Source organism: Coffea eugenioides, chromosome 2 (assembly GCF_003713205.1).
Source record: "Coffea eugenioides isolate CCC68of chromosome 2, Ceug_1.0, whole genome shotgun sequence".
Lineage (NCBI taxonomy): Eukaryota > Viridiplantae > Streptophyta > Magnoliopsida > Gentianales > Rubiaceae > Coffea > Coffea eugenioides.
Genome location: NC_040036.1, coordinates 11665430 through 11688776, shown reverse-complemented (window position 1 = coordinate 11688776; position 23347 = coordinate 11665430). Strand labels below are relative to the sequence as shown.

The 23347-nt window shown below is 38.7% G+C and overlaps 2 protein-coding genes across 2 annotated transcripts; both read left to right on the top strand.

Moving 5' to 3' along the window:
- The first annotated feature begins 2604 nt into the window (after positions 1–2604).
- On the top strand, positions 2605–18836 carry LOC113756520. The gene is made up of 16 exons (XM_027300160.1): positions 2605–3901; positions 3981–4091; positions 4346–4635; positions 4725–4935; positions 5827–6064; positions 6229–6379; positions 6554–6863; positions 13371–13443; positions 13957–14061; positions 14258–15519; positions 15830–15848; positions 16432–16585; positions 16675–16885; positions 17792–18029; positions 18194–18344; positions 18519–18836. The coding sequence occupies exons 1-16, from the start codon at positions 2605–2607 to the stop codon at positions 18834–18836; spliced, it is 5139 nt and encodes a 1712-aa protein (XP_027155961.1).
- Positions 18837–22061: 3225 nt separating this feature from the next.
- On the top strand, positions 22062–23072 carry LOC113756510. Its single transcript, XM_027300153.1, has one exon. It carries the CDS (start codon positions 22062–22064, stop codon positions 23070–23072), a length of 1011 nt encoding a protein of 336 aa, XP_027155954.1.
- The last annotated feature ends 275 nt before the right edge of the window (positions 23073–23347 follow it).

The following is a 23347-nucleotide window of genomic DNA, read 5'->3' as shown; positions in this document are numbered from 1 at the left end:
GACCAGATTTCTTGAACTTTTACGTGCAAACAGGTTGGAAAAGAGAGGAAAGTGAGGGAGGGTTACCTCTTAAGGTATTATGGAGCCAAAACAACTTGAAAAATCGCGTCGAAATGAAAGGCCTGAAGCTGCAAATCTTTGCTGACGAAGATCCAAGAGCTGACGACTGGCTGATTTCGAGCCAAAATTTGAGAATTCTGGAGACGGTTTTTGTTGAAGTTTTGTGAACAAAAATTGCCCTTCTACAAAATTAGATGGTGCAGCAACAAAGAAAACTCCATAAATACTAAATTGATGTCGGGTTTTGAGCTGAAATTGGGTCAGAAAGTCAACCCTGGCTCAAGATTTTCTGGAAAAATTTCTGCTCTCTTTTCTTCCTTTTTCTCTCTTTTTTCTCTCTCTTTTCTCTCTCTATCTACTCTTCCACCACATCCCCTTGTTCCTCTCCCTTTAGGGCTGTGTTTAGGACCTTTTATAGCTACAAAATCCCCCAAAACCTAGAACTAAGGGAGGAGATTGGAGCTGCATTTTTCTTGATGATTTTTGAGCCACTAGATGGCCTTTGTCCTGGGATTTTCCTGATGTTTGGATTAGATCCAGGTGGATTGGTACTGGAGTGATCCAATGGAGCGAAAAAATGAAGAAAAAAGAATGGAAAAAGGCCAAGAAATTTTGCTGCAAGACCTTGTACTGTTTCTGCTTCATCTTCTTCGAACGAAGAAGAAGGAATGGCGCTCGTGGCTTCCCAAATTTTTTTTTTTTTTTTTGCTTGCAAAAACTGATTTGATTTCTTTTCACTTCTTTTCTTTTTTTCTTTTTTTTTTTCGATGAAACAAAAAATAAATTAAAAAAATAAAAAAGATAAAATTTTGGTGTCTACATGATCATTTCCAATCTGGGGTTTGTATATGCAATGGTTCCATAAATGAAGTTAGTATTCCAATGATTGAAGGTCGATGAATGGTCTACTCATGACAAAACAGAATTGGAACAAGTTAATATTGCTCGTTTCAGATACATACTAATGTAATTAAGGTGCAGAGTTCAGGATTGATCCTTATCTTGTTAATCTGTAATAGGTTTAGCACAATTTGTTTCATTGGTGATTGGTGCTGTTTAGCAAAGTGTAATTTTTTTCCTACTAGTCTTGTACTTTGGATAGAATCATAGAGAATGTTCATGCAATTAGTACTTGTTCCAAGTTCTAAACAGACTTCATTTCTGTATCTTTTCATTGGCAAGAATGAGAGCGCTTGATACTGTCGCTCATGTAAACAGCATTCGGATTTTGGTTGGCTGCTTCCATTTGAGCTAGTTGTGCTTCAAAAAAAGATGAAAAATGTTTTGTCCTGAATGAGGAGCATCATGTTGCCATGCCCGAACTTGAATTAAGGACTCAATGCTTGCATGTCCAAGAAAGGAATTATTTGACAGTTGAAACACGAAAAAAATAAAATAAAAGGTCTGCTGGAATTTCTTTTGAAAGATCCTCCGAAATTTTGATATTAGTCCAGTGGTGACTAGCGTCAAGACCACAATACTATTCTTTCTTTTTAGATCAAGAAGGCAGTAATCTTACATTATGTGTCTTAAAATCCTTCAAAAATATGCAGGTTTTGTTCAGATAAGAGAAGATGACTGCTGACAGGAATAAAAATTTTAAACCGTGAGAGTATGATTTCATTTGCAGAGGTTGCGAAACCAAAATCATCTCTCCTAGGGAGGAATTGGCGAATAACACTTACATTGGATCTCTTTCAATTAAACTATTGTTAGAAGTAGTAACATGGAAACAACATTTAGGACTTACGAGAGCTACAAAAGACCTAGAATATTGATTACTTGATACCGTTGAAGTTTGACGTATTAACAGGTTCTTATAAAATTAGTGTTACATCACCAGAAGATGAGTCATATTAATGCATATCATCAGAACGCTCTTATAACTTTTATGAGGAAACATTTTTTAATTACAGTTAAACTTCATCAACCTGCAGATAGCATTTCAAGTGTAATTTTCCAACTTTTATAGTGCTATAGGAAACATCCCAGTGACTGTCATTTGCGAATCTTAATACACCAAGTAATATTGGTCAACTCAGCTATATTGCTTGCTTGTAAATTGTCCATTAATGTATTTCCCCTTAATTTCTTTGCTTTTCTTTCTTCTGTTTTTGTCTCCCCGTCATCAGAAAGAATAAACTAGGATAGTATATGTCTCTATTCAATCGTTTGATACGTGTCTTAACTGTCTACTTTGCAAGACATAAAGCATTATTTAAAAGGAACCGCCCTGGTTAATAAGAGTTTTCTGCTTACATTTTCTGGGAAGGGATTGTCTGACCTGATGATTATTGACATAGCAACAAGATTAGGCTAGAAAATTATATCTAATCAAGCCACCTTGCAGTTGTGCATAGTTGAATTCAAGAGGTTCATTTGCTGATCATGTATATTGATCATTGACCTTTATTACGCCGTAGTAGATTACGCAGAACAAAGAAGAAGAGACTAGAAAGTGATCTTAAGAATTCATATGGATGACACATTTTTGAAGCTCTTTTAGCGTCAAAGACAATCAAGTGAATAGAGAACATATAGTATATGGATAAAGCTAGCTTATTATTGCTTGTGTTTTATAAGATCCTCTTCATTTTACCAGTATATTGTGCACCAAATGACTCCATAACTCCATCCCAACCACTCAAGGTAGGACAAACTCTCATCTCCACTGGACAAATCTTTGAATTAGGCTTCTTCAGTCCTGGTAACGCAAGTGAACTGTATATTGGAATCTGGTACAAGATTGATCCCGATCGTAGAATTGTTTGGGTCGCAAACAGAGGAAATGCACTCTTAGCAGATGACCTGGCTTCAAGGCTGATAATCAGCAGTGATGGGAATCTAAAGCTTATGGATGGAAAGCAAGATATTGTCTGGTCAACAAATGCTTCTGTCCAGTCTAATACCACAATTGCAGTGCTTACAGATGATGGAGATTTCATCCTTAAAGATAAGATTTCAGGGGCAACTCTGTGGGAAAGCTTTTATTATCCTTCTGATACAATTTTAGCAACCATGCAGTTAGGATTGAACGGTAGAAGTGGTCAGAAAAGTTTCTTGACATCTTGGGAAAATGATAATGATCCAGCACCTGGAAAGTTTGTCGTTGGACTTTCAGACGAGAAACCACCACAAGCTTTCACATGGAATGGTACCAAACCATATTGGAGAGGAGGTCCATGGGATGGATGGAAGTTCATTGGAATTGAAGATGAGGATAAGGGGTATGCAAATGGAATAAGTCTGACAACAAATAATCAAATAGGAGCCTCATGTATGACTTTCAACAATTTCAACAAGTCCTACATCTCAATTATGGTAATTTTACCAACAGGTATGTTGGAGATACTGCACTGGGAAGGACAACAAAATCAATGGAACGTGTCTTGGGCAGCACCTCAGCATCCATGCGACGTATATGGAACTTGTGGACCCTTCAGCTCTTGTAGCAAGAGTCGCTCTCCACCTTGTGAGTGCCTCAAAGGGTTCTTCCCGTTGTCTAATGAGGAATGGAGTAAGGGAAATTGGACAAGTGGATGCGTGAGGGGTACACAACTGATGTGTGATGGAAACAGTAGCAACTTAATCTCCAAAGCATCTAAACCGGATGGCTTCTGGAAGCTCAGTCAGATGAAATTACCAGATCATTATCTGTATTTGTATGATGAGACTGACCAAGGGGGGTGTAGCCAATGGTGCCTCCGTAACTGCTCTTGTCTAGCATATGCATGTCCAGATGGTATAGGGTGTATGGTTTGGGTGACAGATCTTGTTGACATTCAGCAATTCTCAAATGATGGGGAAGATTTGTATCTCCGCCTTGCTAAAACAGAGCTAGGTAATTTAGGTCTAGTCTGGACTGTTTCTACATTATAAAGCTTGCCTGTTCTTCACAATTTGTTTAATGGAACTTTCAGGAGTAAAAAAGCGATACACAGCAACCATCATCAGTGTCTTATCTATATCGGTTGGTTCACTCTTGGGCTTGTTGATATGTTGTGTTAAGAGATGGAAAGCAAACAGAAGAGGTAAACATGTTTATCAATTACTCACAGCATGTTAGGAGCTATTCTGTTGACATGCTGACTGCATAGGATTGAAAATTCATCTAAATATATTTGAATTCCTATATTTGATCGTTTAGCAGCAATTCAGTATTGAAGATACGCTTAGCCTCCCCTATCCTGTTATCTGATTATTCCATTGCTAATCTCAAGCAAACTGATTCTACAACTCAGAAAAAGTTAGTAAGTGCTGATTTTCTATGTAATTATTGTTAAAGCTACAGCACTTAGGCATTCAGACACACATATCCATGAACAAAAGTCAGAGACAAGTAAATGGTGCGTAATGAAGGGATTCAGGATAAAGTGCATAGTAAAGGGTCTCTTTGTGTCGGAGAGAAAGGGCACTGTGAGAGATATTTCGCAAGAAGATGTCCAGGAAGGTCCTGCATCAGCAAAGTGGTCATCCGAGCTTCCAATTATAGATTTTAATAGGGTAAAGAGAGCTACCAACAACTTCAGTGAAGCTGACAAGCTTGGTGAAGGAGGATTCGGTGCAGTTTACAAGGTAATTAAACTTCTAAACAAGTATCTGCACATCGATATTAGCTTAGGCATGGATAGAACTTATGAATAATTTGTGAACCTGAATTCCAGGGGAATTTAGAAGATGGACAGCTCATAGCCGTGAAAAGGCTTTCAAGTCACTCAGGACAAGGCATGGAGGAGTTCAAGAATGAGGTTATGTTGATATCTAAACTTCAGCACAGAAATCTTGTAAGGCTGTTGGGTTGCTGCATTCAAGGAGAAGAAAAGATAGTCATTCTTGAATACATGAAAAACAAAAGCTTGGACAAATTCCTCTTTGGTAAATATTCTTCTTTAGTACTTCACTGAATTACTAACTCAAAATTTCTTTTATTTAGTTTAGGCTAGGAGTTCTCAGTAGTTTCCTGTTTTCTACGACGATCAGGACTGCGTTAGTGATATTGAACTTAGAGGTCAGCCGAGGGATCCGCATTACGTTTTACAATTATCGCTCATCAGATGGTAGTGTATATGCATAGTTATCTTATAGAACAATTGCTTGATTGGAAAATCGAATTCATCCTCAATTCACAAGGCCCTCAGTCCCGTTCTGAATAGTCTTTGGCACGTTTTATGACATCAAACACTTCGTCAAAATTAATGTGTTTGACATTTGCACCTCCTGAAAATTCTGAAGTTTTCTTAACCCTGTCAATTGCCCCGATAATTTTCTCAAATTTCCTTCTTCCGTTATCTTGCCCTCTAGAGGAAATGAAAACATTTGCCACAATTTTATGGAATACTGAATAAATTACATAGGAATATAGACAAATCTCAGAGATGTTGAAGTTAATATTTAACAGGAAAACAGCTATTTCCATTTCGAAATAATAATAATCGACTTTACCAGATCTCTAACTGGTTTCCTAGATTCAGGTGATCCTTGTCATGACTACAAGAGTTCTTGTTTTTTCAATTATTATGATGATGTCCTTTGAGGTAACCTAACATCATGTGGAGTTACAAAAATTGAAGCTTGATTTCCGCTTGTGTAATGTGTATTAATATAGAAACATTGAATACTAGCATTAAACTGCAATCAATTTGTCATAAACAGCAAAACTTTACAATATCCTTCTACTTGTTATTGAAATTTGAACACCACACAGTGTATACTGTGCACTAACCTTTTCCTCTCATGCATTATATTGTTTATGTGGATAATGGGCAGACCGAACAAAAAGGTTGGAGCTAGATTGGGCGAAACGGTTCAGCATAATTCAGGGCATTGCCAGAGGGCTTCTATACCTCCATCGAGATTCTTGTTTGAGAATCATTCACAGAGATTTGAAGGCCAGCAATATTCTCTTGGATGATGACATGAACCCCAAAATCTCAGACTTCGGGCTGGCACGAACTTTCCGTGTCACCCAAGAACTAGCTAACACTCTCAGAGTTGTGGGAACTCTGTAAGTGATCAACTAATCTTTTCTAAAGCATGTCTGCCCTGACTCGTGGCCAACCGAAAAGAATATAAAGATAAAACTAATATCTATTGCATGGAGAAAAATGTGCTTAATTATTGGTGAATTTTGTAAACAGTTGATACTTTCGTGTTTCAAATATGATGCAGGGGTTATATGTCTCCAGAATATGCCATGGGAGGCCTCTTTTCAGAAAAATCTGATGTTTACAGCTTCGGAGTTTTGCTGCTAGAGATTGTCAGCGGCAAGAAGAACACCGGGTTGGGATATCATGAAAAATATTTGAACCTTCTTGGCTATGTAAGTGCATAAAGTTTTTCTTATTCTCGTGTTAGTTTAATTTCAGGTAGATCAGATAAAATCTGTCTTGTCTAAGAATTAAGATAAAAAGACGAATATAGTGGGAAGCCAATCTACAATTTGGGTACTCGAATCCAATTCTAATGGGCGACTTGGAAATGATTCATTGCTCAGGCGTGGCAATTGTGGAACGAGTGTAAAGCTCCAGAATTGCTGGATCCATCACTGGCAGATTCTTGCACCCCATCAGAAGTAATGAGATGCATTCAAATTGGACTTCTTTGTGTTCAAGACCATGCTGCAGATCGGCCTACAATGTCAAATGTGGTTCTGATGCTAAGCAGTTCTGAAAGCGAAATGGAACTTCCTCAACCGAGACAGCCAACATTTACGTTTCAAAGCTTTCTAGAATCTGAGCATTTTCAATCAGGGCTTTGCACGTTCAATGTTTCCATAAATGAAGTTAGTATTTCAATGGTTGAAGGTCGATGAATGGTCTACTCGAGACACAAGACGTCTGGAACAAGTGAAATTTAGCATGTATCACATGCTATTTGTGAATAAACGTGAAAAAGGGTCAGAATTTTGTGTTAATCTGTAGTGGATTTAGCACAATATTGTTAATTGAAAAGTGGTGCTGTTTAGCAAAGTACAACAGTTTTCTTTCAATTTAGCAATGTTATCTCTTTACTTCTAATTTATACTTTGAAATATGATTGCTTTCCAAAGTTTGATACTAGAGAATATTCAAATTATATTTTTGTTCTATGGAATAGTAAGAATAAGAGGACAGAGGATTGCGTAGTTATTATACGTATTCAATATGTTCATGCAAGCTAATATATAGCTTTCTTACTTTGTTCCATTTACTTAAACTAGTTAGTTTTACAAACCAGTAAATGTCTCCGAATAAAAGCTGCAAACACAGGTCGAAACAGGGATACCCCAATCTACAAATATCATATGCACACCTTGCAAATAAAAGTAGCCAAAAGAAGCAGAGAATTCTGCTGCATCAACTCTTCTAGCAGCTGCTCTCTCTCCTCTTCTTGATGCTGCACCAAGTGAAACCCTGCAGAACATTGATGAAATTTTGTTTAACAATTCAACAACTTGAAAAGTAAGTCAATTGTGAGACGGAAAATGGAAAGCAAGGCAAGAAGATCACACGATTGCGAAACAAATAATCATGTCCAGAGGTCAACAGCAACTTCATTCTCCACGTCCAAATTAGGCTCCTTGGCATTCACAATCTTGGATACCATCAAATCATCGAATTCCATATCAATCCTCGAGTGTTGCTTCAACAGTTGTTGCTCCGACTCATCCTCGCTAACTGAATCATCTCCCATGAACTTCTTCCATAGTTTCTGATCAGCACTTTTTTTCGATTCTGCCATTGAAGTGTTTGCCTCCTGATCATCTTGGTCCATGCCACAAGCTCCATCATTCGTGGACTTTGTTGTGGTTTTAGAGCTTTGTGGTAGAATCACTCTTCTTCTCTTCATGGTCTGAAGGATTTCAAGTTCTGGTTCTTCCTCCCCACGCTGAATTATCTTCTCAACTAAGGCGGGGCTGAATATTCTGGCTAAGACCTTGATCAATGCTTTTGACTTAGCCTCCATTCTTTTCACATTTTTCTTGAAGGTGGCTATGCTACTCTCAAGTTTCCCCATATGATATTTTGATCTTGTGATGTCTTCCTTCAGTGCATTCATGTGATCCTTGAAAATTTCCAGCTCTGCATCCATTGAAGGCCTCGAAGCCGTTACGTGTTGTTCTCTCCATCCTCGTCTTTTCCTGATTGTTGGAGCTTCATCATTTCGCCTTCTAATGTTCATTAGCAAATGTTCCTGCCCTCTCTGAAACCATTTATTCTCGTATTCATATTGCCTCAGTCCAATCTTCCTGAATCCCTATTATGTTTAGAAAGCAAACAATCAGAAATTAGTGGGGGAGGATCCCAATTGCTATTGAATTTGAGTCTCAACGAGGAATTTACTTGACATTCAAACTGCAAACACAAAGCATGAGCAAAAGTAGCAAGCATAAGTACAAAAAAATGGCATTTACCTGGGTTCATGAGTTGTGATAGACATAACAAATTCTTGTAGAGACTTTCTAATGATGATAAAAAAATTATCTAAAGAATACGATATCCATGCTATGAAAAAGGATTTACTCTAAAAGGTATGCAATAATCTGAAATGCATAAACTCACATAGTTGTTGAGTTGGTAGATGAAGCTTGAGAAATTGCTGTGCTTGAAATATTTTGGTAGAACCTCTGCAGCAAATTTGAGATGGTCCAGGACTATTAGGCTGGTACCTTCAGAATTCCAGGTAATCATGTTGTTTGTCTCTGTATCCTCCACCATTTGAAAGGTCTTCGTCAAGAAGGGGGGCGGAGTGAAACCACGCACTCCTTTCATGAATTCCATCTTCTCTGAGGCCTGCTTGGAGGGTAGCGAAGATGGCCTAACAATCCCACCATTTCCGGCTATTCCTCCACCACGTACTTCCATTGTGTCTTGACGAGTTGTTTTGCATTCCATGAGGTAGTAGTCAAGACTGTTTTAAGTTTAAAAATGTTCAGATGGGCTAAACAAACTGCCCCTGCATGCAGTGGCTGTTCTTAAGTAAAATTCCATCAAAAAGGTTAGTCCCCCTCTGGTGAAATCATGACTCTCAATTCACTATCTTTCAATTACCAACCTTAGCAAGAACGAGTCTAATACTGTTCTATTACTGCCTTATTCACCAAGAATATATTCCTCTTACAACTTATTTCGTAAACAAAGCACAATCTGATTTTTATCTCCATATTTGAGTGGCCTTGATTGTTCACCAATCAAAGTGGGGGGGAGGACAACATCATTTTTAAAGCATGTTTCTGGTGTCCTTGTACTTCAAAATGAGTTGTTAATAGAAGCTGCATTAGTGTATTCTAGGCTTATATAGATCAGCAATCTACCTCGTCTACTTTTCTTTCCTTTCCAAGTATCATTCGAAAACAAGCGACTAGGATGTAGCTACGATTTGTGCCATAACCGGCCTTGTTCCTTAACGTGTAACTTTGATGCTGTTACAAGATTGAAGCATTTTGGAATCTGAGGGGAAACAAATTGAAGAAAAGAAAGGAGACATATGGTATGAATTTTGATCCATCTAGTCATTATTTAGTTTTAAGGATGAATTGGTTGTCTTTCTCATAATCCAAGGCATATCGATGGACAATTAAGACAAGGAGGAAGGATGATAAGTGAAACTCCTGTTATTTGTTTTGGCAAATGAGTACAACTTCTGTTAGTGTGACAGAAAAAACTGCGGAAGATTAACAACCATTTCTATATAGGAAAATAGATAAAATCATTTATCCATTTACAGTGACTAGTAATAGTTCACGTGCTTTGCACGTGATTATAATATCTTAAAATATATTATTCTTTGGATACTAAAATTTTTTTATGAAATTTTGATCACTAACATCTTAATATAGTATTTTTATATTATTTATTTTTTTAAACTAGTTACTTTTAAAAATTTTATTAAATGAAAAGAGACAGAAAACATTCCAATATAGTTGACATATCCCTTAGGATTAAATTTGAAATCATGAACCAAACACTTTTTGATTTATAGCTTGAACTCTAACATATCAAATATTATCATGTTTTACCAAAATTATTGTATATTCATGATTCTATTGCATATAAACCACAATCATCACAATTTTTATAAACGAAGAATATAATTAAGTTAGGAAAATAAACATACATGTAATTTGAATTCTTTGTATTATGTCAATTCTATTGCTGTCAATAATGGAGTATAAATGATTCACCATGTAAAGTTTTTTTGGCTTATATATTCTAACAATTGAAAATTTATAGATAGAGATAGTTGGAATTTTTCTATTTTCCTTTTCTTTTATTCATGTTTTTAGCACAATACAATGCGAAACAAAAGCAACAAGTCTACTTTTTTCATATGAGCAAAATATTTTTTATTTTAGTATTATTTTTTTGATGATCATGGAATTGGAATGAGAATTGTGGCCAATTAATAATTTTAATATTAAGTTTTTGTATATTGCAGTGTTTTAGTTTTTAATTGCCAACTTTTAATCCATAACCGCTATCATTATTATCAATTATTGGAATGCACTAAATCTATCTAATTACAATTGTCACCATAAATGAAATTTAATTAATTTTAAAGTTTTTCATTTCATAACCGCTTCCATTATTCACTAATATTGCAATACAATAAATATATCTAATCATTAGAAAAATAAGGGTATTTTGGACATCACCAAAAATAAATTTGGATATCATTTTGAATTTATCATTCTCCATTTTAAATTTACTCTTATTATAATTCTTATTTTATCGTTGGAAATAGTTTCTGACTTGACGGAAGGATTTGGTTTGCTCAAACCAATACAAATGAAGCATTACCATATTATTGTAAATAACAATGTTTGTCTTCTCTTGGATATCAGTGATATGGATGTTGTCTTTGATATTATTTGAATTGTATTCTAACTTTTTAATTCATTTGCTATTTACTTTATGTCATTTTATAAATAGTTTTCAAATTTTTTCAGTTTTTCTTGTTTCGATCGGTTGCTATTAATGATAACAGTGATTCGTATGGTGCTATTTCAGATTTCTTTTTTCTAGTTTAATACTGCTATTTCAGTTATAAAGGTGTCATCATTTTTTGTATATTGAATTTCCATTGGATGTAACATGAAAAATTCTTGATATTGGTAAAAAGTACATAATTGTAAAATTTACTCACGATATTTGTATGAAGATATACAGATGAATAAGGATTTTCTTGTCCTTATTTCTCCATTTTCTAGAGAGTATTTATTTTTTGAAATTGATTTTTTTTAACAATCTCAACTAATGACTAATGAGAAATTTTTCATACTTCAATCAAAAAATTTTGATACGTATAATAATTTGAGATGGAGTCCAAGGGTAGGTAAATAGTTCTTAATGAGCAATTTTTAATTTTAATTACCTATACTATTAAAATGTAATCAATTGGAGTGTTTTATTTCTTTTAATTAGTGCCATATTAAAATGCAATTATTCTAATTAAAAGACACGAGGGTAATTTAGGGATAACAAAAAATAAGATAAAAAAGTGCTTACACTTGCACTCCCTAGAACCAACATTCATACTTTTTTGATAGTAATGATAATGATAATGATAATGATGATAGTGACAGCGTTGTAACGTGGTTAAACAATCCAATGGAAAAAAAAGAAGAAGAAAGAACTAGCTAATATAGAATTTCAATTAAAAAAATTTTTACTTTGAGTTATAATTATATATTTAGACTGGATAAAGAGACATTCGGAACAAAAAATTTTACATGCAATCGATAATTCTGAAAATGGCTATCAATTACACATGTATGTCCGCTGTCCGCCGCCTGACCGATAATCTTGGCCTCGGCACTGATAAGTCTATACTCCAACAAATACTTCATTTTGAATGAGCAGTGTCTGTTGTTATATCTGGAAATGAAGCAGCAAAAACAAATTTCTTTGTTGAATTTTTGTTGCAGATTTCCTCGAAAATCTGAGTTTGGAGTGATTCTTGGCAGATGATTTCATTAGAGTGCTGCTTCAGTTTTGCATTTGTAGAGGTATCTTTACACGTAAACAAGGATAGCTTTCAAAATTTTATCCTTTGATTACCGGTACATTTTTCTTGCGAACAAATAGTCTCATACCATGTGTTGCATGGTAATTTTTACTACCAAATATCAGAACAGGCCATGCGTTATATGGTATAGTAAATAAGGTGCAGGGTTGGGGATTGATCCTTACTAGTTAATCTGTAGCAAAATATGTTTCATTGGTGACTGGTGCTGTTCAGCAGAAGTGTAATTTTTTCCCCCTACTGGTCTTGTACTTTGGATAGAGTCATAGAGAATGTTCATGCAATAAGTCCTCATCCTAAGTTCTAAACAGACTTCATTTCCGTATCTTTCCATCGGCGCGAATGAGGGCGCATGTCGGATTGATAGTATTGCTTCTACTAACACGATTCCGATTTCGTTGGCTACTTCATTTTGAGCTAGTTTCTGCTTCGAGGAGGCAAAAAAAAAAAAAAAAAGTTTCATCCTGAATGAGGAGCATCATGTTGCCATGCCTGAACTTGAATAAAGGACCTCAATGCTTGCATGTCCAAGGAAGGAAATATTTGACAGTTGAAACACGGGAAAAATACACTTTTCATCTCTAAACTTTGAATTAAGAATACATTTCGTCCTCAAACTTTTAGACACAATACATTTAGGACATGAATTAATAAATTTTGATCACATTTAGTCCAAAAAGGATAAATTGTTCAATTTGGACGGAGAAGATTCAGTTGTCTAACATGTGGCTGCTAAGTAAAAATAATTTCGTAGTCAAAATCAACGGTCACGTGCCAAACACGCGAGTCTTCTCCGTTCAAATTGAACAATTTACTATTTTTGGACTAAATGTTGCCAGAAATTATTTATTCATATACTAAATGTGTTACGCCTAAAAGTTTGGGAATGAAATGTATTTCTAGTCCAAAGTTTAAGGATGAAAAATGGATTTTTTCCGTTGAAACACAACCAAAAAATAAAAAGAAAAAAAAGAAAGAAAGAAAGTAAGTAAAAGTCTTTGCTGGAACTTCTTTTGAAAGATCCTCTAAAATTATGATATTAGTCCGGTGGTGGTGACTCGTATCAAGGCCACAATACTATTATTCTTTCTTTTTAGATCAAGGGGGCAGTAATCTTACAGTATGTAACTTAAAATCCTTCAAAAATCAGGCTTTGTTCAGATAAGAGAAGACGATTGCTGAGGGGAAGGAAAATATTAAACTGTGAGAGCATCATTTTATTTGAAGTGGTTGTGAAACCAAATCATCTGTCCTAGAGGGCAATTGGCAAATAACACTCAGGTTGATCTTTTTGATTTAAACTGCAGTTAAAAGTAGTAATGCGTGGGCAACATTTAGGGATTACGACAGCTGCAAAAGACCTACACCATTGATTACTTGGTAGTTTGATACCTTAAAGTTCGACAAATTAACTAAGAGTATCTTGTGAAATTAGTGTTACATAACCACAAGAACCATCGCAGTCATATTAATGCATATTATAAGAACGTTCTTTTGATTAGTATAATTTTTACAAGGAAACACTTTTTATTCACACTTAAACTTCATCAAGTTGAAGATAGCATTTCAAGTGTAATTTCCCAAGTCCAACTTTAACAGTGCTATAGGAAACATCCCAGTGACTGTCATTTGCGAACCTCAATACACCAACTAATATTGGTCAACTCAGGTATGTTACTTGTAAATTGTCCATTGATGTATTTACCCTTAATTTCTTTGCTTTTCTTTCTTCCATTTTTCTGTCCCTATCATCAGAAAGAATAAACTATGATATGATAAGCTTCTATTCAACCATTTGATACGTGTCCGAACTGTCTGTTTTGGTTGGCACATAAAAGCACTATTTAAAAGGAACCGCCAAGGTTAACATGGCGTATCTGCTTACATTTTCAGGGAAGGATGGTCTGATCTGATGACTGTTGACATAACAAGAAGATTAGGCCAGAAAATGATATTCAATCAACCCACTTTGCAGATGTGCATAGTTGAATTGAAGAGGTTCATTTATTTATCAAGTATATTGACCATTGACTTTTATTTGTTTACGTGGTAGTAAAAAAAGGCCAAGCAGGACAAAGACGAAGAGCCTGGGAAGTGACCTTAAGAATTCATTTGGAGGACACATTTTTTATGCTCTTTTAGCATCAAAGACAGTACAGGGAATAGAGAGCATATAGTATATGGATAAAGCTAGCTTATTGTTGCTTGTGTTTTATAACATCCTCTTCATTTCACCGGTATGTTGTGCATCAAATGACACCATAACTCCATCCCAACCACTCAAAGTGGGACAAACTCTAATCTCAGCTAGGCAAATCTTTGAATTAGGTTTCTTCAGTCCTGGTAATGCAAGTGAATTGTATGTTGGAATCTGGTACAAGTTTGATCCTGGTCGTAGAATTGTTTGGGTTGCAAACAGAGAAAATGCACTCTTGGCGAGTGACCTGGCTTCAAGGCTGATAATCAGCAGCGACGGGAATCTAAAGCTTCTAGATGGGAAGCAAAATACTATCTGGTCAACTAATGCTTCCCTCCACTCTAATAGCACAATTGCAGTGCTTAGAGATGACGGCGATTTCATCCTTAAAGATAATGTTTCTGGCGCAACTCTATGGGAAAGCTTTTATTACCCTTCTGATACAGTTTTACCAAACATGAACGGAATGAAAAACGTCTCAACGTCCTGGGAAAATGAGAATGATCCAGCGCCTGGGAACTTTTTTACTATACTTTCAGATGAAAAACCACCACAATCTTTCACATGTAATGGTACCAAACCATACTGGAGAGCAGGGCCATGGAACGGATGGCAGTTCATTGGAATTCCAGATGCGACTAAGGGGTATGCAAATGGAATGAGTCTGATAACAGATAATCAAACGGGAGCTGCATATATGACTTTCAGCACTTTCAACGAGTCCTATATTTACATTATGGTAATTTTACCAACAGGTATGTTGGAACTACTGCAATGGGAAGGTCAACAAAATCAATGGAACCCGATTTGGGCAGCACCTCAAAATCCATGCGATGTATATGGAACTTGTGGACCCTTCACTGCTTGTAGCATGAGTGGATCTCCAATTTGTGAGTGCTTGAAAGGGTTCTTTCCGCACTCTAATGAGGAATGGAGTAAGGGAAATTGGACAAGTGGATGTTTGCGGCGTACAGAGTTGATGTGCACTAAGAACAGTAGCAACTTAACATCTAAAGCATCTAAACCGGATGGCTTCTGGAAGCTCAGTCAGATGAAATTACCAGATCATTATCTGTATTTGTATGACGTGATTGACCAAGGGGGGTGTAGCCAATGGTGCCTGAGTAACTGCTCTTGCCTAGCATATGCATGTCCAGGTGGCATAGGGTGTATGGTTTGGGTGACAGATCTTGTTGACATTCAGCAATTCTCAGACGGTGGGGAAGATCTATATCTCCGCCTTGCTAATTCAGAGCTAGGTAATCTAGGTCTAGTCTGGACTGTTTCTGCATTATAAAGCTTGCGTGTTCTTCACAATTTGTTTATTGTAATTTTCAGGAGGAAAAAAGCGATACACAGCAACCATCATCAGCGTCCTATCTATATCGGTTGGTTCACTCTTGGGCTTGTTGATATGTTGCATTAAGAGATGGAAAGCAAACAGAAGAGGTAAACATGTTTATCACTGACTGCATAGGACTCAAAATGCGTCTAAACATACTTAAAGTTGTATATTTGATCATTTAGCAGCCATTCAGTATTCAAGATACCCTTACCCATGGTTCTAAGCCGAGTCGTCTCGGTCTCGGCCCCTACCGATACGATACCGTGACGAAACGATACCGAGATATTTGACTCGCCGAAAAATCGGCCGAGACGTTACCGCGACGAATTGACTCGGCCGAGTCATACCGAGTCACTCCGAATTATCCCGAGTCAAGACGAGAAATCGGCCGAGTTACACCGTGACGGATTGACTTGGCCATTTCTTTTGCTATTTTTTATTATTTTTGTTTAGCATACTTTTTTTATATTATTAATAATTTTTAGAATATTAAATACTTTAAAATTTGCGTCTCACCGAGACCGCGACCGATATGCCGAAACCGATGTGGAACGTTCCGGGCCGCGACCGTGACCGCGACCACGACTTTGAACCATGCTTACCCTCCCCTTCCATGGAATCTGAGTATTCCATTGCTAATCTCAAGCAAAAGTTAACAAGTGCTGATTTTCCATGTAATTATTGTTAACGTTACAGCACTTAGGCATTCAGACACACATATCCGTGAACAAAAGCCAGAGACAAGTAAATGGTGCATAATGAAGGGCTTCAGGATAAAGTGCATAGTAAAGGGTCTCTTTGTGTCGGAGAGAAAGGGCTCTGTGAGAGATATTTCGCAAGAAGATGTCCAGGAAGGTCCTGCATCAGCAAAGGGATCATCCGAGCTTCCAATTATTGATTTCAATAGGGTAAAGAGAGCTACCAACAACTTCAGTGAAGCTAACAAGCTTGGTGAAGGAGGATTCGGTGCAGTTTATAAGGTAATTAAACTTCTAAACAAGTACCTGCACATTGATATTAGCTTAGGCATGGATAGAACTGATGGATAAATTGTGAACCTGAATTCCAGGGGAAATTAGAAGATGGACAGCTAATAGCCGTGAAAAGGCTTTCAAGTCACTCAGGACAAGGCATGGAGGAGTTCAAGAATGAGGTTATGTTGATATCTAAACTTCAGCACAGAAATCTTGTAAGGCTGTTGGGTTGCTGCATTCAAGGAGAAGAAAAGATAGTCATTCTTGAATACATGAAAAACAAAAGCTTGGACAAATTCCTCTTTGGTAAATATTCTTCTTTAGTACTTCACTGAATTACTAACTCAAATTTTCTTTTAATTATTTTAGGGTAGTGAGTTCTCAGTAGTTTCCTGTGTATTGTTTGCTACGACGATCAGGACTGTGCTAGATGCATTCCATCAGAGTGATCTGCTTTATGGTTCATAATTATCTCTCATCAGATAGTAGTGTATATGTATAAATATCTTGTAGAACAACTGCTTAATTGGAAAATTGAATCCATCCTTTACTTGCAAGTCCTCAATCCCGTTATGAATAGTCTTTGGTACGTTTTGTGACATCAAACACTTCGTCAATCCTGAAGAGCAACGATGGGTAAATGTCACACCTCAACTTTCAACAACTAGTAGTTTAGGGTGGCAAAATTAATGTATTTGACATTTGCACCCCTGAAAATTCTAAATTTTTCTTTACCCTTTCAATTGCCCCAATAATTTTCTCAAATTTCCTTCTTCCGTTATCTTGGTCTATTACCACAGGAAAATAGACAAATTTCAGAGATTTTGAAGTTAAAATTTTACAGGAAAACAGCTTTTCCCATGTCCAAATAATAATAATCTACATTACCTGCTCTCTAACTGGTTTCCTAGATTCATGTGATCTTTTTCATGACTAGAAGAATTCCTGTTTTTTCAATTATTGTGATGATGTCCTTTCAGGTAACCTGACACCATGTGGGGTTTACAAAGATGGAAGCTTGATTTCTGCTTATGTAATGTATATTAATCTAGAACCATTGAATACCAGCTTTAAACTGCAACCAAATTGTCAAAAACAGCAACAATTTACAATATCCTTCTACTTATTATTGAAATTGGACACCACACAGTGTATACTGTGCACTAACCTTTTCCTCTTGTGCACTAAATTGTTTATGTGGATAACGGGCAGACCGAACAAAAAAGTTGAAGCTAGATTGGGTGACACGGTTCAACATACTTCAGGGCATTGCCAGAGGGCTTCTATACCTCCATCGAGATTCTTGTTTGAGAATCATTCACAGAGATTTGAAGGCCAGCAACATTCTCTTGGATGATGACATGAACCCCAAAATCTCCGACTTTGGGCTGGCACGAACATTCCGAGTCACCCAAGAACTAGCTAACACTCTCAGAGTTGTGGGAACTTTGTAAGTGATCAACTGATCTTTTCTAAAGCATGTCTGCCCTGACTCGTGGCCAACCGAAAAGAATATAAAGATAAAGCTAATATCTATTGCATGGAGAAATATGTGCTTAATTATAGGTGAATTTTGTAAACAGTTAATACGTTTGTGTTTCAAATATGATGCAGCGGTTATATGTCTCCAGAATATGCCATGGGAGGCCTCTTTTCAGAAAAATCTGATGTTTATAGCTTCGGAGTTTTGCTGCTAGAGATTATCAGCAGCAAGAAGAACACTGGTTTTGGATATCATGAAAAATATTTGAACCTTCTTGGCTATGTAAGTGGATAAAGCTTTTCTTATTCTCGTGTTAGTTTAATTTCAGGTAGATCAGATAAAATCTGTCTTGTCTAAGAATTAAGATAAAAAGATGAATATTGTGGGAAGCCAAACTATAATTTGGGTACTCGAATCCAATTCTAATGGGCGACTTGGAAATGATTCATTGCTCAGGCGTGGCAATTGTGGAACGAGTGTAAAGCTCCAGAATTGCTGGATCCATCACTGGCAGATTCTTGCACCCCATCAGAAGTAATGAGATGCATTCAAATTGGACTTCTTTGTGTTCAAGACCATGCTGCAGATCGGCCTACAATGTCAAATGTGGTTCTGATGCTAAGCAGTTCTGAGAGTGAAATGGAACTTCCTCAACCAAGACAACCAACATTTACGTTTCAAAGCTTGCTAGAATCTGAGCATTTTCAATCAGGGGTTTGCACGTTCAATGTTTCCACAAATCAAGTTAGTATTTCAATGGTTGAAGGTCGATGAATAGTCTACTCGAGACACAAGACGTCTGGAACAAGTGAAATTTAGCATGTATCATATGCTATTTGTGAATAAACGTGAAAAAGGTTCAGAATTTAGATAAAAATCCTTAGTTAGTCAGTCTGTAATAGATTTAGCACAATTTTTTTTTGTGTGTGTGTTAATCTGTAGCGGATTTAGCACAATATTGTTCATTGAAAAGTGGTGCTGTTTAGCAAAGTACAACATTTTTCTACCAGTCCTGTCGTTGTAGGTCGGATAGAGAATGCTTATTCATCAAGTCCAGGGAGTAGCAGTGCAGCCGGCCCCAAGTTTTGAAATTTCCTTTTTGCCCCAAAAAAGTTGTTATTACAAATTTTCATTGAGAGTCTTTCCCTTGAAAAAAAAAAAGATTGACAAAATTCTTTCCCCTCTTCCTAGCTTTTGCTTGTGAAAATTTTGAACTTTTTCCTCTCTTTAAATAATTTTTAACATTGAGTTATAATTACTTGACCACTTCTTGTTAACTTCTTTAGTATTGTATATTGTCTTGTTACAGTTTTATCTATTGTGTTAAGAAAAATCTCTTAATAGCTAAATCCTGCACATTTTCAATTACCTGTTTTATTTTAATTTCTATTATTAATCTACCAAAATTCAAATTTAAATACTTGGTTTTACATATATGTGATCTTTTATATGTAAGCAAAAAAACTAATAAAATTGTACAGTAAAGAAATGCTCCTAATCATACAAAACCAACATGTATAGCTAATTAGTGATGTTATTTTTTCACTTCCAATTGTACTTTGAGATATGATTGCTCTTTTTTTTTAAGGTCGATACGATAGTTTCCTACACTATGGAGATATGATTGCTCTATAATGAGATATTTGGATTGGATAAAGTGACATCCGGAACAAAAAAAAAAATTGTACATGCAATCCATAATTCTCAAAAATGCACTCAAAAACACATGTATGCCTGCCGCCTGACAGATAATCCTGGCTTCGGCACTGGTAATTCCATACTCTAACACATACTTCAATTTGAATGAGCAGTATCTGCTGTCATATCTGGAAATGAAGCAGCAGAAACAAATTTCGTTGTTGATGAAATCCCTGAAACTTTTGAGTTTAGAGTGATTCTTGGCAGATGATTTTCATCCGAGTTCTGCTTCAGCTTTGCATTTGTAGAGGTATCTTTACACGGAAACAAGTGTAGATTTCAAAACCTATCCTATCATTACCAGTACAATTTTTCTTTTCAATAAGAACGAATAGTCTCATATCATGTGCTGTATGGTAATTGGTACTATTGAATATCGGAATAGGCCATCCACTTATTTGTAACGAATTCCGCAGCCTCTGCGTAACTAATTTAGGATTCAAGCTCATAGGAGTGTTTCCTTTAGAAAATGAAAGTTTTTATTGGCTAGTGATTCAATATGACTTGGATTCCTTAGATAAGAATGAGAATGCTTGACATGATTGTTTCTGTTAAGAGCATTTGAAGCTAGTTCTGCTGGAAGCGGCATAACCATTTCGCAGCTAGGTTGTACTTCCAAAAAATATTCATGTTTCATCCTGAATGAGCAACATCGTGTTGCTATATCTGAACTCGAATCAAGACCTCTATGCTTGCATCTCCAAGAAAGAAACTAGTTGGCTATTGGAAGTCTGGATCCCATTTTCTGGCGTGTGGAGATCAATAAAAATTACGGTACTCTTGCACAAAGTTCTTTTGATTATAATTTATAATGGGAACGCTTCTAATTTACAATCGGTCTTCATCAAGCAAGAGATTACGTTTCAAGCGTACCCTTCCAGCAGTCGACTTTAATTAAGAATGCTCAAGGAAACATCCCTGTGACTATCAATTGCAAAATTTAAAACACCAAAATAATGACGGTTCTCAACTGAGGTACATGGCTACTGAATTGTCCAGTAATGACCATCAGACGCCAAAAATAAATAAATGGGCTACGTCAGGTCTCCTTTTAACAAGTTGATACCACAATCTAGCTTTATCTACACGTCTACAAACTATTTATCTTGCTTGATGCAGAGGCCCTTCCTGGGCCTGGACACGTGGCAGTCCAGGGTGACCCGAGCTGGGCTTGGAACCCGGGCCCATGGGGAACCAGTCCAGGACACGCAGCGGCTAGGGCTCCGCGGGGCTCTAGAGAGCTATCCCGTAGAGGGCGGGGAGAATCCCCCTCAGCGCGGGACTGGGAGCTATCCAGGGCAAATCCCGAAACGTACGGAGGTCGGACTCCTCGGCAGGTATAAACAGTAACGCACAATGCCTGCGCACGGTACGCTTACTATTGGCAACTAACTTCCGACTGCTTTACTGTTAGTACACTCCCTACTCACCGGAAAACTAACTTGACCGTCGGAGCGCCCTCGAGGACTACCTCGGGGCCCCTGTCAGTTCACCCTCTCGTTTTTCTTTCAGGCTTAGGACGCGCTCTTTCCATCAGCTCGCCGAGCTCATTAGGTCAGCTCGGTTCGGGGAAGTTCCGTGTTTCTTCAGTTGGCGCCGTCTGTGGGAACGAAGGTACGAGTATTTGCGTTGATGGCGAGAACGCGTTCCAAGCGAACCGTGGATAACACTGATCCCGGAGCCGGTGAGGGGTCCCGGCGAATGGAGACCGAGGCGGCCCGAGGCGTCGGGGGCTCGGCCCTTTCAGGGGAACAAAGACAGCAGATCTATCAGTTTGTGACCGAGAACCTCCCCATGCTGGAAGACATAATCCGGCAGGCGAAGGAGGGGGGTGAGGCTGGGGGTGCGCAGACCTCTAAGGCGAAGGGGAAGGAGAGGGAGTCGCTCCCCATTCCCTCGGAGGACGAGTCACGGGACCAGCCCCCCAGGAGGAAAATACTGCGGACTCCACCCAGGCCGTGGGCCTCGGTGGTCGGGGACAGTGAGAGATATTCTTGCGATCGATCCGCTGGGGGCCGACCGAGGGATCCCTCCTCATGGAAACTTGCGCGAAACGAGCCGGAGCGCTCCCCCGCCCGATCTATCAAGAGCCGGCCGCGGGACCCTCCCCAATGACAGCCCGTTCGGGACGAGTTCGAGCAGATCCTGCGTTCGCAACTGTACGAGGACAACTACGCAGACTCGCCCTTCACCCGAGATATAGAGGACTACCCGTTACCTCGGAGGTTTAAAATCCCGAGTATCGAACTGTACGATGGTTCGACTGACCCGGAAGACCACCTCTCGGTCTTCCTGACACACATGCATCTACAAACCGCCGCGGATGCACTCCGTTGCAAGACCTTCCCCATGTTTCTGAAGGGTAAGGCCCGGCTCTGGTTCCAGGGTCTGGCACCGGGATCTATCCGGAGTTTCACCGAGCTGGCCAGACAGTTCGCCGCCCAGTTCGTCTCCTCGAAGACTTACTCGAAAAACGCGGCTCACCTGATGGCCATCAAGCAGAAGCCGGACGAGTCCTTGAAGAATTTCACGACTCGCTTCAACACAGAAAGCCTGCAGATCAGGGACAAGGATGAAAATGTGGTCATGGCTGCCTTCATGAACGGGCTAAGGGTAGAGGAACTCTACTACAAGCTTGCCGAACAGCTCCCCAAAAATCTGGAAGAGCTCTTGACCCGGGCTCACGCCGCCGCCAACGCAGAGGAGGCCGCCCGCCTGAAGCGAGAGTCAGATCGAGAACTCGGGTATCGGAGAGGACGGGGAAACCCCCCTGAAACCAAGGACGACCAAGCCAGGAAGAACGTCTTCGATCGCCTCTCTAAGGATAAAGCCCCCGCTCAACCGCCACTCCCGGAAAAAGGGTATACACCCCTGACTCGGCCTAGGGCACAGATCCTGGCTGTGATGGAGGCAGAGGGTCTAGGAGGACGACCGCCCAAGATGGGGACGCCCCGGAATAAAAGGAACCAGGACCGGTACTGTGCCTTCCACCGTGATGTAGGGCATGATATGGAGGGATGCTGGGCCTTGCGGAAGGAGATTGACGACTTAATCCAACGTAGTTTCTTGGGGCGGTTTGTGCAGCCAGGTAGGCCGGGCCAGGAGCGCGGACGTGCCTACCCCGAAGAGAGGGGCGAAGGCTACCGCCGAGACCGCCCTAAGCGGCGTGACGCGGCCCGAGGCTACTCCCCCGACCAGGGCACTCAGAATTTGGCAGGGGTTATAAACACCATAGCTGGGGTCCCACGGGAGGAGACAGCCATACAACCCGGAAGAACAGGCGACCTCTCCCCGACGGAGATGATTCACTGAAGCGCCTGCGCATGGATGAGGAGATCACCTTCGGACCAAGAGACGCGGTTCCCTTGGCCTCCGGAAATCATGAGGCCATCGTAATAGACGTCGTCACCAATAATTACCGGGTGAAGAAAGTGTACGTCGATCAGGGAAGTTCAGTGGACATCCTGTTCTACAGGTTGTTCAAGGAGCTCGGCCTAGAGGACGGACAGCTGATCCCTGTTCGGACACCTCTAGTAGGCTTTACTGGACCGCCCATCAATCCGGAGGGGATGATCACCCTGATGGTC